Source organism: Chenopodium quinoa, unplaced genomic scaffold (assembly GCF_001683475.1).
Source record: "Chenopodium quinoa cultivar QQ74 unplaced genomic scaffold, ASM168347v1, whole genome shotgun sequence".
Taxonomy (NCBI): Eukaryota; Viridiplantae; Streptophyta; class Magnoliopsida; order Caryophyllales; family Amaranthaceae; genus Chenopodium; species Chenopodium quinoa.
In genome coordinates, this window is record NW_018743476.1 from 120878 (window position 1) to 137486 (window position 16609).

General features: G+C 36.3%; 2 protein-coding genes across 2 annotated transcripts; both read left to right on the forward strand.

The window, feature by feature from the left end:
• Positions 1-542: 542 nt before the first annotated feature.
• Positions 543-1427, forward strand: LOC110739410. Its single transcript, XM_021919869.1, has one exon. It carries the CDS (start codon positions 543-545, stop codon positions 1425-1427), a length of 885 nt encoding a protein of 294 aa, XP_021775561.1.
• A 996-nt stretch (positions 1428-2423) lies between these two features.
• On the forward strand, positions 2424-15019 carry LOC110739377 (proline--tRNA ligase, chloroplastic/mitochondrial-like). Its single transcript, XM_021919832.1, has 11 exons — positions 2424-2809; positions 3333-3389; positions 5640-5750; positions 5931-6017; positions 6095-6208; positions 6645-6851; positions 6940-7077; positions 10253-10414; positions 11278-11477; positions 14280-14363; positions 14526-15019. Exons 1-11 carry the CDS (start codon positions 2468-2470, stop codon positions 14665-14667), a joined length of 1644 nt encoding a protein of 547 aa, XP_021775524.1. The 5' UTR covers positions 2424-2467; the 3' UTR covers positions 14668-15019.
• The last annotated feature ends 1590 nt before the right edge of the window (positions 15020-16609 follow it).

Genomic DNA, 16609 nt, shown 5'->3' on the forward strand with positions numbered 1-16609 from the left:
GATTCTTTGTATGTTTTGATGGCTTACGGAAGGGGTTCAAAGCAGGTTTAAGAGGCTTCTATGCATAGATGGATGCTTTCTTAAACCTTTTTAGGTGGTCAATTGTTGAGTGCAATTGGAAGAGATGCAAATAATCAGATGTATCCCTTATGTTGGGCAGTAGTTGAAGGGGAAAATAACGACAATTGGGAGTGGTTTCTTACTCAAGTGAAGCATTGTCTCGAAGGAACAAATGGGACAGGTTGGACATTTATCTCTGATCAACACAAGGTTAGTGCCTTAATCTGCTAGCTTTCAATTCTTTACATGAAATTATGTGTCTTTGTTTGTTAATCTTGTAATATTATTATCGTTTTTGCTCAATTATGCAGAGTATTGTTGCTGGGGTTGCTAAGGTGTACCCAAACGCTGATCACAAATTATGTGCTAGGCACATTCATGCAAACTGGAAGGCTGGGAATCGTGGCGATGAGTTAAAATAATTGTTTTGCGCAGCAACGTGGGCTTACACAGAGATTGAGTTACTAGAAGCAATTAAAGAAATGAGAGAGGTTTCTCCAAGTGCAGCGCAAGATTTTGAGCGCTGTGATCCTACAAAATTTTGTAGAGCTTATATCTTGCCCTCATGCAAGTCTGATGTGGTTGTTAGCAATATGGTGGAAACTTTTAACGGGTACATACTTCAGGCTAGGTCAAATCATATTATCGACATGTTAGAGGATATAAGGACTGCTTTAATGGAAAGGTTAGTGGTTAAGAAACTTGAGATGGAGAAAGTAAATGATGATATTTGTCCAAGACTTAGGACCAAGCTTGAGAAAAACAAAGTAAAAGCAAGAAAATGTTATTCTCAAGCTTCGAACTTAAATATGTTTCAAGTGACAGACCATCTCAACAAGTTCGTAGTGGACTTGAACATGAGAACTTGCACTTGCAAGCAATGGGATCTGACCGGATTGCCATGTGCCCATGTTATTTCAGCAGTGACATGGTTAAAACACGATTGTGAGGAGTATGTTGATGCTTATTTACGTAAGGACACTTACCTGAAGGCATATGATGTTTCTATCAACCCTTGTGTTAGTGAAAGGTCTGGCTTGAAAAAGGAGTTGCTATTACAACCTCCGTTGATAAAAATCGGTCCTGGTAGACCAAGAAAATGTAGAAGAAAGCACCCCCATGAAGACCCAAAAAAACCCGGAAAACTCACAAAACATGGTATACAAATGACTTGTTCAATTTGCAAATCAAAGGCTCATAACAAAAGGAAATGCCCCTTGAAAGACCAACAAGTTGAAGCACCATCTAAAAGAGGGAGGGGTAGACCGAGGAAGGATGGTAGCTCAACTACTACTACTGCTAGTGTAGCAGAAATTGTAGCAGCACCTGACTCAGGAAGGGGAGGGAAGGGGAAGGGGAAAGGGTAGAGGAAATGGAGCCATGGTGAGTTTTTTGTGATTAGCTTAAACCCTAAATTGCTGACTTCCTTTTCTTATATATTTGTTTGCATTTGTTGTTGTAGGTCCCAGTAGGAGTTGGAGTCTACCAAGCACCCATATAAATGTAAGTAAATGTTTCTCATCACTCATTCTATGCTTATGTTTGTCTATTTTATGTAATGGTCTTATGGACAATTATTTAATCTTAATATGTTTTTAATATATGCAGCCAACCAACACAAACAGGTATCAACGCATGTTCAGAAGCAAAGGCAAAGAAAAAGTAAGTTTTATGGATGATGGAGGACCAATTTCAACTCAAGACTCTTACAACAAGAACTAAGGACTTTAGTAGTTCTTTATAAACATTTTTTTTTGTAACCTCTTAATTCATAGGTTGTTCATGTAGGAGGAAACTTTTATTTTGGATGGTGAATGTGGAATATTTTTTGGATATTCTAAACAATTTAAAAACTAATTATATCAATATAATAATGCATTTTAAACTTCTATTTGGTAATTTGAAAAATTAAATTAATATTTGATACCAAATTAACAATGCAAAAAAAAAAAAAAAAAAAAAACAAACCAAAGAGATTAGCCGTAATAGTTTGGATGGGTTGTTTTGGAAGATGACGAAATGGACAGTGGGAAGGGGAATTGTCTCGCCAAACAATTAACATGAGGTAGGCAATAATTAATAACATATTTTTCTTAAAAAAAGGGTTTAATTTACAATATAAAATTAAAATAATAAAAAAAGTGAACGGAATATTCCGTAAGATACCTTTGCCAACCGCCGTACTATTTTGCACATATAGTATAAAAGTTGGTACCGCTAAAAGCAAATAGCTGAGCTTGTATTATTTTGCAAACACCGTTGATAGTTGAGATTATTTTAAGCCAATTTTCAAAAAAAAAAAAAAAAAAAAAAAAAAAACTAACCTTAGTATATTCTCTCACTACGGTTAAAACCCTGAACGGCTGAACCTCATCCAGGTTTCGCCTCCACCAAAATCCTGAAAAAAATGGGGGCACTCACTCTCCGATTACCTTCTCTCTCCTCCATTTTCATCCTACCATCTTTCTCCTCTCGCTCGACGGCTATCCTCCGCCGCCGCAACCACCACCATCTTCAACCCACCATCAGATTCTGCACCAGAAGTACATCAGCAGCAAAGACATCCGCTTCAACACTCACTTCCACCACCAAGCCTAAATCCCAAGACAAAGTAATCACCCCACGTTCTCAGGACTTCAGTGCATGGTACCTTGACATTATTTATCATGCCGAGCTTTCCGATTACGGCCCTGTTCGTGGTACCATGGTTATTCGCCCTTATGGTTATGCTATCTGGGAGTCCATTCAGGTATATATATTTTTTTTAATTTTTTTTTCAATCGGGTTTTGATATCATGTACCACTCCCTTTAACCAACTAAGCTACTAATTGGCATTCACTTATTGGGTTGATTATAATTTCTGGGTGGTTGACATTGTACCTGTTGTAATTTGAATTGTTAATTTTTCTTTTTTCTTTTTCTTTTATTGGGTTTAGATCTCATATCTTGGATACACTCTTTGCCACTTTAATCAACTAAGCTAATTGACATTCACAGTTTGGGTTGATTGTTATTTTTGGGTGGTTGACATTTTACCTGTTGTAATTTGAATAGTAATTTATTTTTTTTCTTCTTTTATTGGGTTTTGATCTCATGTCTTGGGTATTAACTCTTTGCAACTTTAACCAACTGAGCTAATTGACATTCACTACTTGGGTTGATTATAATTATTGGGTGGTTGACATTGTACCTGTTATAATTTGAGTTGTTACTTGGAATTTTTTTGTTGTTTGATTAGTTATTGATATGTTTGGTTAATTGGGTATTTCAGGATTATTTAAATGTTAAGTTCAAGGAAACTGGTCACAGCAATATGTACTTCCCACAGGTACCAGTGTTCTTCCCTAATTGTCTTGTATATTTGATTGTTTTTTGAGTTATATGCAGTTCAGTTATGTTGGTTGTATAATTGTTTTTTAGTAGATGTTCTAACATAGATGGTGAATTTTAGTTGGAATTATTTGTCTCTTGATTGGTTGTTTTATACTTTTATTAACACATTAATTTGTATATTTGCGTAGAAGCTCGAGTTCATTTGAGGAAATGATTGACTTGTCCCATTTGAGTCCATTGTTGATAGCTGATTACATGAAATTGTTAATCTTGATGGTAAATGATTAATTGGTGTTTATCAAACGTAACACACTTAAATACTTCGTAACAGATTTTCATCATGGAAAAGTAACAGTTGGTTAACATCTCCAAATTAAGGCTCTATTTAGCCCATCTTATAAATAAGAGGTCGTTTAACATGGGGTAATAAGAAAAGGGAAAGGGAATCAAGGATATAATAGGTTGTAAATAGTAGAAATCAGTAATAGTTGGTGAAAATCAGTTTCATGCAATACGTAATATAGCGAACTAGTAAAAAAAAATACTCCATATCTAATAAAGAATAAGTTAAAATTAGCTCTATTCGAAAATACCAGTTTTAATCAGTAAAGACCGGTAACCTCATGTAGTGATGAATAGTGTAATTAAATTAATTTTAATTTGTTAAAATAAGTTTCGATTTGTAGTATTCAGTTTTAATTATTAAAAATTGGTAACTTCCTATAGTATATACTACAAATTAGTAAAAAATAGCTATAAAATACGTACTTACCAGTAATATTCAGTTTTAGTTACTAATAGGGCTATGCAATAATCTGGAAAACCCAATCCATAAACAGAAAAAGGAACCAACAATGCGGGTATTTGATATGAAATAGTTGGGTTAGGATCAGATTTTTTGAATACATAATGTTTAAGTAAATCTGTGAATTAGATTGAGTCATTATCTGATCAAACTGATCCGAAAAAATTTGATATCCAAATAAGTAGGTGCTGAAAGTTGTGGATACAGTTTACTCTTGACAAATTTGCGTCACGAAAATGAATAATATATGAAATAAATTTCTAGTTGATAACCAAACTCGAATTCAGGTGAACTAAACAGCCCTAAGAAAAGTTTGTTGATAAATCTAGAGTTGATATATTCAAGAGGAAATACTAATGAAGGATAAGGTATTTATGTAAATAAAGCTCTTTAAGTTTCGTGCTCGTCTGTTTAGTATCTCTTACTTGTGAGATGCATGAGTTATGCAGTATATTGAAGAAGAGGGTACTTTAATGTATTTAGCCCTCATTTCTCTAGTAAAATTTATTTTCATGATGTAAATTTCATAAAAAAAAAAAGTATTATTAGTAACTTTTTAGCATTTATAGACACCAAGGGTTGTCACACTTGCACAAGAAGAGCACAAAGGTTGTTACTTAAAGCATTTTGGTATAATAAATTTTTACCAAGGGTTGTCATACTTGCACAAGAAGAGCGCAAAGGTTGTTACTTAAAGCATCTTGGTATAATAATTTTTTATTTTGAAACACCAATGGTTTCTCATTTTTTAGGAGATTAATTGATATCCAATTTAAGGGATTATGTTGCAAAAGTTTGAAGGAAATGTTTATATGGCGGGTTATTAATTGGGGGGAAATTTTGTGGGAGAGATGGAAAGTGTGGGAAAGAGGGATGATTTTAAATTATAAATTGGGTTATTGGGCTAGGCTCCTTGGGAGTGGGGTTTGGGCAAAGGTTAAGTAATCCCACCCCCTAGTTACCCCTAGTGGGGTTGATCTTACAATCCTTACTGCTAGACAAGTACTACTTGGTTAAAAGTAGAGCTATTGCTAGGAGTCTTTGTGGAATAGAACATAGAATGGTGTATATCAATTAACTTTAATGTTTGTCTAGGGTGTTCATGTTGTAAAGTGAGATAGCTTTGATTTATTTTATTTTTTATTTTTTTTTTTTATTTTTTTTAAGGACTCTGTCCTATATTGGTGTATAGTTTGTACACTCTGTTATCATTCTCAAAAATTCCCTGTACCTTTTTGAGTTACATGGAGCATTCCCAATATAAATGAAATGCTTTCAAACTGAATGAAATCTCAGGAGATATCATATTATGATTTGGGCATTATATGTTTTCAAGTGTTGCTTGAGTTTGCAATATCTCTGTCTCCCTCCCTCTCTTTTTTCTCCTTTTTTTTTCAAAGTTATTTATCTGACACCATTTTTTCTTAAACCTTTTTGCAGTTTATACCGTATTCATTTATAGAGAAAGAAGCTAGTCATGTTGAAGGTTTTAGTCCAGAATTAGCTGTTGTCACTATTGGTGGAGGAAAGGAACTCGAAGAAAAACTTGTGGTACTATTATGAATGACAATTTCATTATTTATGCCTTTGACATTTCTTAATTTATGTTTTTTTTATTTTTCTTCTTTTTTTTTTTTATTTATTTATTTATTTATTTTTTTTTTTTTTTTGCATCAAAGTTGGTAAACTGAGTCTTGGCTTTGATTGTTGTACTTGTTGAGGTTCTGGCAGGTTCGACCTACTAGTGAAACTATAGTAAACTATATGTTCACTCAATGGATCCAAAGTCATCGTGATCTTCCTTTAATGATTAACCAGGTAAGTTTACAATAAGCTAGGAACTTTATATTTCTCCTTTTATTCCTTCTATCTATGTCTAAAAGTTTCATTTTTAGTGGGCAAATGTCACAAGATGGGAGATGCGCACAAAGCCATTTGTGAGGACTCTTGAATTTCTTTGGCAAGAAGGTCATACTGCTCATTCCACTCCAGAAGAGGCAGAGAAAGAGGTTTTTTTTTTTTTTTTTTTTTTTTTTTTTTTTTTTTTTTTTCTCTCTCTAAATTTTTTATTTTATATTATTATTATTGTTATTGTTATTGTTATTGTTATTGTTATTGTTATTGTTATTGTTATTGTTATTGTTATTGTTTATGTTTATGTTTATGTTTATGTTTATGTTTATTATGTTTATGTTTTATGTTTATGTTTACTACTATTATTATTATGTTTATGTTTATGTTTATTATTATTACTAATGTATTATGTTTATTATTATTACTATTATTATTATTATGTTTATTATTATTACTATTGTTTATTATTGTTATTGTTATTATTATTGTTATTGTTATTGTTATGGTTATTGTTATTATTATTATTATTAAAGTTGTTAGATGTGATAAATGGCAATACTCTTAACTCTGGATAAAATTTTCTTGTTACAGGCCTTGCAGATGATTGATGTCTACACAAAGTTTGCTTATGAGCATGCTGCAATACCTGTAATTGCAGGCAGGAAATCAAAGGTAGAAACATTTGCTGGAGCTGATAGAACTTATACAATCGAGGCTATGATGGGTGACAGGAAAGCTCTACAAGCTGGGACTAGCCACAACCTTGGACAGAATTTCTCACGTGCATTTGGCACACAGGTTCAGCCTAGTGGGACTTATTGCTTCCATATGTTTAATCTGAAATGATGCTGCTTGTTGAATGAAGGATTTGAACATATATATGCAGTTTACTTATGACAATGGGCAAAGGCAACATGTGTGGCAGACTTCATGGGCTATAAGCACGCGTTTTGTGGGTGGTATAATCATGACTCATGGTGATGATGCTGGTTTAATGCTTCCTCCAAGGGTTGCTCCTATACAGGTAACTTGTTGTATTTTCCAACTACTCTTTTATATAATCAATGTGTGACATCTTGGCATGAACTTAGTGGCTGCATTTCATCATGCAGCAAAGAATATTGTAATTTATTTGTAACAAATGGAAAAATAAAAGATGGGACAACTGGAAAGGGAATCTGATTGCTTACAGAGTCAACAAATTGTGCATGCCAATTTTATCTAAAGCTTGAATTTGTGTTTCTGTAGGCAAAAAGTTCTCCTTCAAAAACTACCTTATTTTAGTTATATTATTTTTAGGAAAACTGATTAAATAAAATGACTTTTTTGCAAGGAATCAATATTAGGGGAAGGGTATGTTAGTCATAGCCTATTAGTAGTAGCTTGGGGAATAAGCTAGAGATTTGTTAAGAGGGATTTTCTATAAATAGGCCTCATTAGGAGGGTAGAGGATATCTTGAATATTATGAGGGTTAGTTATTGGGAGAGAGTGAGCCTCTCAAAAGCTCATACTTGGGAGAGAATCCAGCTCTCGAAAGTGGAATTATCATTTAATTAGGTGTAATTCTCATCTTAATACTACAATCAGCTTTTTCTTCCTAATTTTCTGCCATTTATACTGCTGGAAACCATGCTAATCCCTAACAAATGGTATAAGAGCAGTACGGTCCCCGGTGACCTTGCTGGAAGTCCGGCGAACAGTGAGTTCAGTCAAGCTCTGACGACCAGCGAGTCCACTAAACTGTTCTCACAGGCAGAATTTGAGGCGAAAATAGATGAGATTACAGAGAATGTGCAAGAACATAGAGAACATTTTCGATAATGCAATTTCTCGGATCAGATTGAAGTTAGGTGCAATTCAAGAAGACCTCAAGGAGGAAGAACATCAGGTCAGTGAGCAGTCAGCCACATGTGAGTTGTCATGTGGTGAGGAAGAAATTGCATCACAAGAGGAAAAGAAGGTGGAGGAAAAAGTATATATGGAGATTTCCAGATCTGAACAGTACTCTTGTTCCGTCATTAGCAGCTTCTCCGGTGGCGCGATGGTGGAGAAACTTGGTGGAGGATCTCGTGGAGGTGCTGGTGGAAGACGTGGTGATTTTGCAGGTGGATTTACCAGTGGAGATCGAGGTGATTGCACCGGCGAAACTGGTGGTCTGCATTTCGCGAGTGGTGTTAGCGGTAATTTTGAAAGTAGTAGGTCGAGAAATAAGGCAGGTGGTTATGTTGGTGGTTTATATGGTGGAATATTTGAGAGAGGTGGTGCCGGATGCTGTGGTTCGGGTAGTTGTCCAGGAGGTTGTGTCGGAAATTGTAGTGGTGGTGGGATATTTGGCTTCCCGTCGTAGAAAAGCTCAAATCAGGGGCCGAGGTTGACGGTGAGTGGTTGTAGAGGCGACGGCAGATCTGGTGGCAGTGGTAACATTGAGTTTACTGGTGGAGATGATTTTACCACCGGAACATCTGGTGGCCAGGAAAACAGTGGTCAAGGAGGTGTCAATAAATCGAGTGATGGATGTAATATTCTCGTAGGTAAGCCGCTGGAAGGAATGTTCGAGCATGGTGGTGCCAGAGGGAGCGGGTCCGGTGGTGGTCCGGGCGAGCGTGCTAGTGGTGGTGATTTTTTGGGTGGCGAGGCACCATGGTACTTGCTGCAGAATATTCTAGTAACAATGGAGTATGAGAGAAGCTTGGGGTCTCTTGTTAGCTTGGAGAGGAAGTCAGAAATGAAATATGCTAGTAAGGGTAATTTTGCCAATTACCAAACTTATGATATAATGGCTGAGAAAAGACTTTGTGGGTCTTTTTCATACCAAAATGCAAAATGGGGTTCTGAAGAGGGAGAAATGGGCCCAATTTTCTTAAATCAGATAAGGCCCATCAGTGAAACTTCTAGCTCACAGCCCAATCTCTTATGTCCAGCTTACCAATCCCACTCCTCACATTTAGTTTTTCAACCTACCTAGCTCTTAAAAGAAAGCCCTTCCTCATGTCCCTCCAACCCATGTAAGACATATGATGGAAGACTAATATCCAGCTTTATAAACACAAGGCTTATATCCACAAATCAATTGCCTGCCCCCATTACTTAGTCCCTGTTCAGAATTTACTACCTGATGTCTGCTACAGGGATTTAGAACAAGATCAATTCTCCACCGAGTTCAGCACCTCACTGAAGCAGGATCTTGGTTACGATTGTCACGAGAAGTTGGACACAGCTCATCATTGCCACTGCCAGGAATTGAGTGCCGACTACTATCCATCCACCTTGAGGACAAGGTGAAAGTTTGGGTGGCGGGCAGTGCAAGGAATCAATATTAGTTGAAGGGTATGTTAGTCATAGCTTATTATTAGTAGCTTGGGGAATAAGCTAAAGATTTGTTAAGAGGGATTTTCTATAAATAGGCCTCATTAGGAGGGTAGAGGATATGTTGAATATTGTGAGGGTTAGTTATTGGGAGAGAGTGAGCCTCTCGAAAGCTCATACTTGGGGGAGAATCCACTTCTCGAAAGTTGTAATTCTCATCTTAATACTATGATCAGCTTTTTCTTCCTAATTTTCTGCCATTTATACTGCTGGAAACCATGCTAATCCCTAGCATTTTTTTTCCATCAAAATCAATACAAACACACACCTTCTGATCTAGAAAGTTTGTCTCACTTACTGTAATCATGGAAAGCTTCAGGTAAGTGGTTGGATGTGAGACAAGAATAATAAAAAGAGATGGAGTAAAAGGTGAGTGGGGGTGAGAAATTATGTATAAAGTTAACAAAAATGAGTGGAAAGGTGTAAATAGTTGTCTAGTAAGGTAAGTTTCTGGAACACCTCAAATGAAAAATAGTTAAACTTGTAGGATCGGAGAGTATTTTCAGTTTAAGGCTGAGATTGTATGAGAAACAACTTGCCCCTCACCTAGAAAATGAAGAACAAAGATATGAAATTTGAAAGGGAGGACAAAGAGACCTTAAACGTCATTCTGGTTTGATGGAATGTCATCCTTGAAGTAAAATGCTTTTACTTTTTGATTTACTCATTAAATAGTATAGGACTATAGTTATATGTGTAGATTATGTACAACTTATAGTTTCGATCATGAGTTAGTCTTTTCTATAGTTCAAGTCATGTTGAGTAATTTTCTGTTTATTTTGGTGTAGTTTAATTCCTGATTTCGTGTTATATTGATCATATGCCCTTTTAGGTTGTGATTGTACCCATTTGGAAAAAGGAAGAAGAGAAATTAGGAGTTCTTGATGCTGGCATTTCTACTTATGAAGCCTTGAAAAGTGCTGGGATTAAAGTTAAATTTGACGACTCTGAGCAGCAAACCCCTGGATGGAAATTTAACTTTTGGGAAATGAAGGTGTGAATTCACTCTTGATCATTGTCATGAGGCTTATTTGTGGCATCCCAGCACTTTATTTATTTTATTTTTTTTAACATATGATTTTCTGTATGCTTTATCATGTCATTGTTACTGCATTTATCTTTCCATTATACTGCTTTGCTATCTCAAATCACTGGTAGTCTAGACATTTAAGCATCATGCCATATTTATACCATTTTTAGATTTCTGTGGCATCATATTTAGGTATTTAACAACATAGCTCATTTGATGAATTAGTGTGAAATGTTTTCCTCATGTACAACTTTATTTTTTTAAAATGGTGACATCTATTAACCTTGGATGTTGAATTGGATCCTATTAGATCTTTTCCTACTTAAGCAGTGCTTTCATACTAAATTAGTAATTAGGAGTGAATTGTCAAACAATTGGTGATGCTGGAATCAAATATTAGTAAACAATGGAACATACTTGTGACAAATACATCTCCCATACTTCCTTGTTGCTGTGATCAAAATGAATTTTGGTTAAGGCCAAAGGCTCAACATATTCTATTTGCCATTACAATTCCGATGCTTTTGTTGGCCTACTACAATATAAGTTATATTTACACCATGAAACTGCTGGGATGCAGCCATATCAATAGGCTGATTGCTAAGGAAAAAAGATTTCTGAGAGACTTGGTTATTTTTCTTTGTTAGGTAGTAGTTGCTAAAGTTTTATTGGTTTTTTATTAATTTTTATTTTATTATCAGTTTTTTTACTTTTCCTTGAGTATACTAGTTTTTGGATGCATCTTTGTTAAGAATGGGATAACTCAGAGCATCTTAGATACGATTACATCTTCTTTCTGGCTCTCTAAATCAAAATTTATTTGACAGGGAGTTCCTGTAAGAATAGAAATTGGTCCACGTGATGTTTTGAATAAAAGTGTGGTCATATCAAGAAGAGATATTCCTGGTAAACAAGGAAAAGTATTTGGAGTATCCATGGAACCTGATGTTCTGGTTTCTTATGTAAAAGACAAGTTGGATGAAATGCAGGCATCATTGTTGAGTATGGCAACATCATTCCGTGATAGGTATACTCCTTTGCTTTATTTGTGATTCTTCTACTTTTCTTTTGATAGTGATAAATTCTGGTAAACTATATTGTGAACTGAGCATTCTGTTTTTAGGCTGCTTTGTGCACAGTTATGCACTATGTCATTATGCTAGTGTGACTACTAATTTGACATCCCATTCTATGTTTATTGTTAGGTATGTAAAAAAAGTTAAAAATAAAACACTTATAAGATTGAATAAAAAAAGGTGAGTAAGGTGAGACCCAACAACAAACAACCAGTACAAATCCTAAGATTCCTACCTTGGGTAGAATTTTTTGAAACTGCTAGAGACTGTTCTGAAAGACCCTTGAAAAACCTTTTAGATAAAGACGGGGAGACTATGGACCTGAAATTTTGCACAGTATGGCTTTAAAAACCAGATTACTAGAATGCCATGATTGCTGTCTTTTCCTATTAGTCGAAAATCCCAACTTCCTATGCCAGTCCGGTGGTACCCACCCCCAAATGGATCCTTAGAGGCTCATATACTTTAGTTGCTCCTTCATAAACTTGACAAAAGTTGCAGTATTTTGATCTGGTAGGAGGCTTTGGTGCTAGCAATACGGGTTCATTTGCTTGCTTGCTTATCACCACCATATTTTGTCTTCTTTCAATTAAGAATTAAGGTCCTCTCTTAGCAAGTTATTTGGGACATAAAACTTCTGGGTGAAGCAGAAGCCTTTACGTGGACAGTTCTTAACATCCTTTACTGGCTTTAAAATCATTTGTGGGTTACATGTTGTGGGGAGACTATGGCATAGTCCAGGTTTTGAACTTAATCTCTTCACCAGAAAATAAGGTGTTGTGGTATAACTTTATTAATCTTTCTGATTCAGTTTTGATCTCATCTGGTGTACTAGTTTGATTCGCATATTAAGAGAATATGTAAGAAAAAAATTATGAAGTGTGTTAGATTTGTCTCCAACTCTCAATGACTACTTTTCAACTATGTCAATATTTTAATTTATTACTAATGTGTATTTAAAGATACATAGCTATAAGCAAACAGATATCAATATATTTTCTGGTTTGATCTAATGTTATCTGGTCTGATTTTGACTAGATAAAGTAATTAGTTTTTATAAAATATTAAAGAGAACTGATTCTATAGGAAAAATTGAATGATGCTGTTTGATTTTTCATTACCTGATGGTGAGCCTCTTCCAAAAGCTGATTATTTAGAAAACTTCAAATAAAATTAGTAACGTAGCATAAAGTGGATTTTTGTTGTACAACATGAAGCTGTTCACAATATCAGAAATTGTCTTATATTCTTGTAATAATGTCAGTTCCCAGACTGTATAGAACTAATTTTCTAATTTGTTCTTGCCTCGTGAAGTGCCCTCTTAAAATGCCTACCAAAATTGATAGAGTATGATTATATCATAAACACAACGTGGGAAAGTGTATTAACAAGGTCATTTCTCTTTTTAATTAGAAATGAGAATACTCTTACCTGTTCCAACTTGTAGTGCCTGTAAAAATTTCTCAATGTCACAATATGATATGTGACTTTAATGCATTGAGTACTTACATGAAGCAGTCTACACTGTAGTTGATCAGGGGTGGATTTAATCAACTGTGAATGTCTTAATTGTTGTTTCCTTAAATATATTGAAATTCCTATGGGGGGTATAAGAATGAAGTGGAGTATGTATGACTGTAGGAAGTCTGAATACGGCAGGATACAAGCTATTGATGATCAGAACTTGTTACAATTGTTCAGAAGGAGTTGTTTACTCACCTGCTTATAAAGAATAACTTTAAGTTTAAAAATATAGGCATTAAATCTTGTTGAGGTATGCTCTATAATCAGTTGGGATTTCTTTCTTCAATTGGGCCGACGTATATTCACCTTATATATCTTACTAATTGACCCCAGTACTGCAGTATGGCCTAGTATGATAGGTGTAATTAATAAATTTATCAAGTTTGTCCCTCTTCCTTTCTCTTTTTCTTGCCTCTCATCAGCACACTTTAGGTGCAGACCCACGGGAAGTCACTGATTTTGCCAATCCATTACTGTTAACCCTTTTTTTAATGGTTGATATGATAGACTAGCTGGAAGTCACTGATAATTTGATGATGGGGTCTTTGGACCCATAGACCCCATTGCTATGTGCAGAACAGCAGAAGTTGCTGGCAATAGTGCTAAGTTAAAATTTTCCCAAGTCGTATTTGTAAAAGTTCCAGCATCCCAAATACACAGCCATGTTTACCAAGGTTGTGGAACTGTTCCAAATCTGAAAATCTATGTTTAGGCCATCAAAATTTGGGCTAGGGCGAGGTGTGGCCTGGAAATGTGCTGGAAGAGAAATGCAGAAAGGGATTGTTGTGGGTCAGCATCCAGTGGTATGTGATATCAACTTTAAGGAGATTCAGACAACGATGTTCTATGTGAAGAGCTTGTCCCATCTCTAGAAAGAGTTGTTTGTTAACTGGACCATTTGTTGTCAGGTTTAGAATATTTTTTTTTTTTTTTAAAAAAAAAAAAACTCAGATAGCCGTTTCACCAGATTGTGAAATGAGTCTTGTGTATTCAGATAACCGTTTTAATAGCTTGCAAAAATAGTATTACGTTTGTTGAAGATTACCAGGCATTACTTACTGGTATAAGGATTTTACTTGTGTGTCATATGGCTGTGTTATGGAAGTATGCATGCTTCTCAGTTTCTAATGCAGAAAAGTAGTTATTAGTTGTACCTCTATGTTGGTTGTATCGAGTGCCTTTTTGAATTTTTTAAAAATATGTTAACTGACTAAAATTGTATTTGGCAGTAACATTTTGGATGTGACATCATATGAAGAGCTTAAAGCGGCAGTATCCGATGGAAAGTGGGCAAGGGGTCCTTGGTCTGGCAGGTATTCTTCTTCTCCGCCATTCTTTCTCCTACCATGTATCATTTCTTACTTAAGATTTAAGAAGCTGATGTTTAGAGCAAGAGTTTGAAATCGTTTCCTTTCTTTATTATGTGATCATTATGTATCTGTTTACTATAATTTGTTTCTCATTGCTTTGTACAGTGACAAGGATGAGTTGAAAGTAAAAGAAGAAACCGGGGCAACAATTAGATGTTTCCCTTTTGAACAACCTCAAGGGACAAAAACTTGCTTGATGACAGGAGGTCCTGCTGAGGAAGTCGCAATTTTTGCAAAATCGTACTAGCCAGAGGCTGACTCTAGCTAATGAATGCAAAGGGAGTTTTGCTTTGGCATCATATTTTGGTTGCAAATTGTTCTAAGATGCGATTTTTTATGAAGCAGATGTTTAGGAACAACAGATATGATTAGTTCTTTCGCACCAAATGGAGAATACATGGTATACATTATTGTACATTTACCTTCATATACTGTTTGATGTGAAATATTATAGGTGAGTGAATTGTAGTACGTAGTAATATTCTTCATTTCCAACTAGTAGACTTTTTGGTCCAAGGTTTACTATACATTCAATTTATCATGAATTCATTGTGTTGCTCCTAAGTTTTGAATAAAATGTGGCTTGGTCTTGCCATAAATTGCTCGTCTTAATTTCTAAAAACTAGAGTTTATCTGGTTTTGATACTAGATAGCAATTTTGTTTCCGAAAAAAAAAAAAGAAAAACAAACTAGATAGCAATTTACCGTTTTGGATAATTTTCACACTTGTTTTAATCACAACATCAACTTGTGGTAGTCCTTAACCAAATAGCAGCTGTGTGTTATTTTGCTGTAGAAATGACCTCTTAAGTTAAATAAATTGGGAGATGAAGCCTTGTACCAGTAAAAGGAGCATCCAATTAATATCGGGATAGGAGTAAACTGTGTGGCTATCCATTCAGCCCGCTTGTCCAGAAGCAACATCTTCTTTCTACCTGTTTAAGGTAAAAATACCCTAGACACGTGGACCAATGAGAGGATGCCACGTGTTAAGTTCAGGATGACCCACGTGGCTTAATATCCTCTTGACACATGGCCCCCTCGGATACATCCCTGAAATGGCGGCCTTCAAGGGCCCAAATCCCAAGAAGCGTCGTAAAACGGCGCAGCCCACTGAAATCTAGGTCAAGTGACCTAGATAAGGGCACGTTCTCCAATGACCCTATAAATAGGGTGATATTTCCCCATTTTGGGGACACATTCAATCATTTATTACACCTACATTCTCTCTCATCAGAAAAACACCTGAGCTTGGAATCCAAGCAGATCCCCACCTAAATTTCCGTACTCTTTATTTCCTTTCAAGTTACTAACTTGACCTTCGGAGGCGGAGCTTCAACCACCCGAAGTCTCCGTTGTTTTGCGGGTACAACTCAGCCGGATCAGACTTCGTGACGTAACTCTCCCAAGGGACAAAAACACTCAAAACATTTGGCGCCGTCTGTGGGGAGAGTACCTCGAAGATGGTTCAAGAGTCTGTACCACCTTCTAACCGTCTGGGCGATGACCCAGAAGTTTTTACAGGAGGATGAAGATCCTCAGGTCGAAGCTTATACAGCCGATGATGGCTCTCTAATAACTAAGCGCATCCGGCACAAAGACACTCTGGAGCGGGGTGTCACCCAGGCGGGTACAAATCGACCCCCTGGGCAGGCGGAAGGGGAAACCCACACGGCAGCTGGATCAGCTCCTGTCACCCGAGACGAACTCATGAGGTTCATGACAAGTTTCAAGGGTGAAACCAAAGATCTGATCACTAAGAGCCGGGCTGGCCCAAGTAGGGGTCAATCGGCCAAGAAGACTCCTCTGGAAAAGGGGAAGTCAGTCAGAGATCGGCAGCCAACTCCTCATCCAAAGGACAAGGCAGCCGGGACCATTGATTGGTAAAAAATTCTTCTTCCTAAGAGGAATACCAACAACACCCGCCGGACTCAACAGCCTGTGGGAAGCAAAAAATCAACTCTTGATGCCCGGGAGATCATCAACCGGAAGAGAAATCAACAATTGTCTGAGTCGGCTTCTACGTCGAATTTTCCAGACAGCTTCAACAATACTTCTACAGGGAATGCACTTTCCTTGCATGAGAGTCAGACAAGCGGTAATACTGTCCACTCTGGCCCTCAGATGATCGGGACTGCACCATATGTACCTTCTCAGGTCTACGGTCAGTACCCACCTTACTATATGCA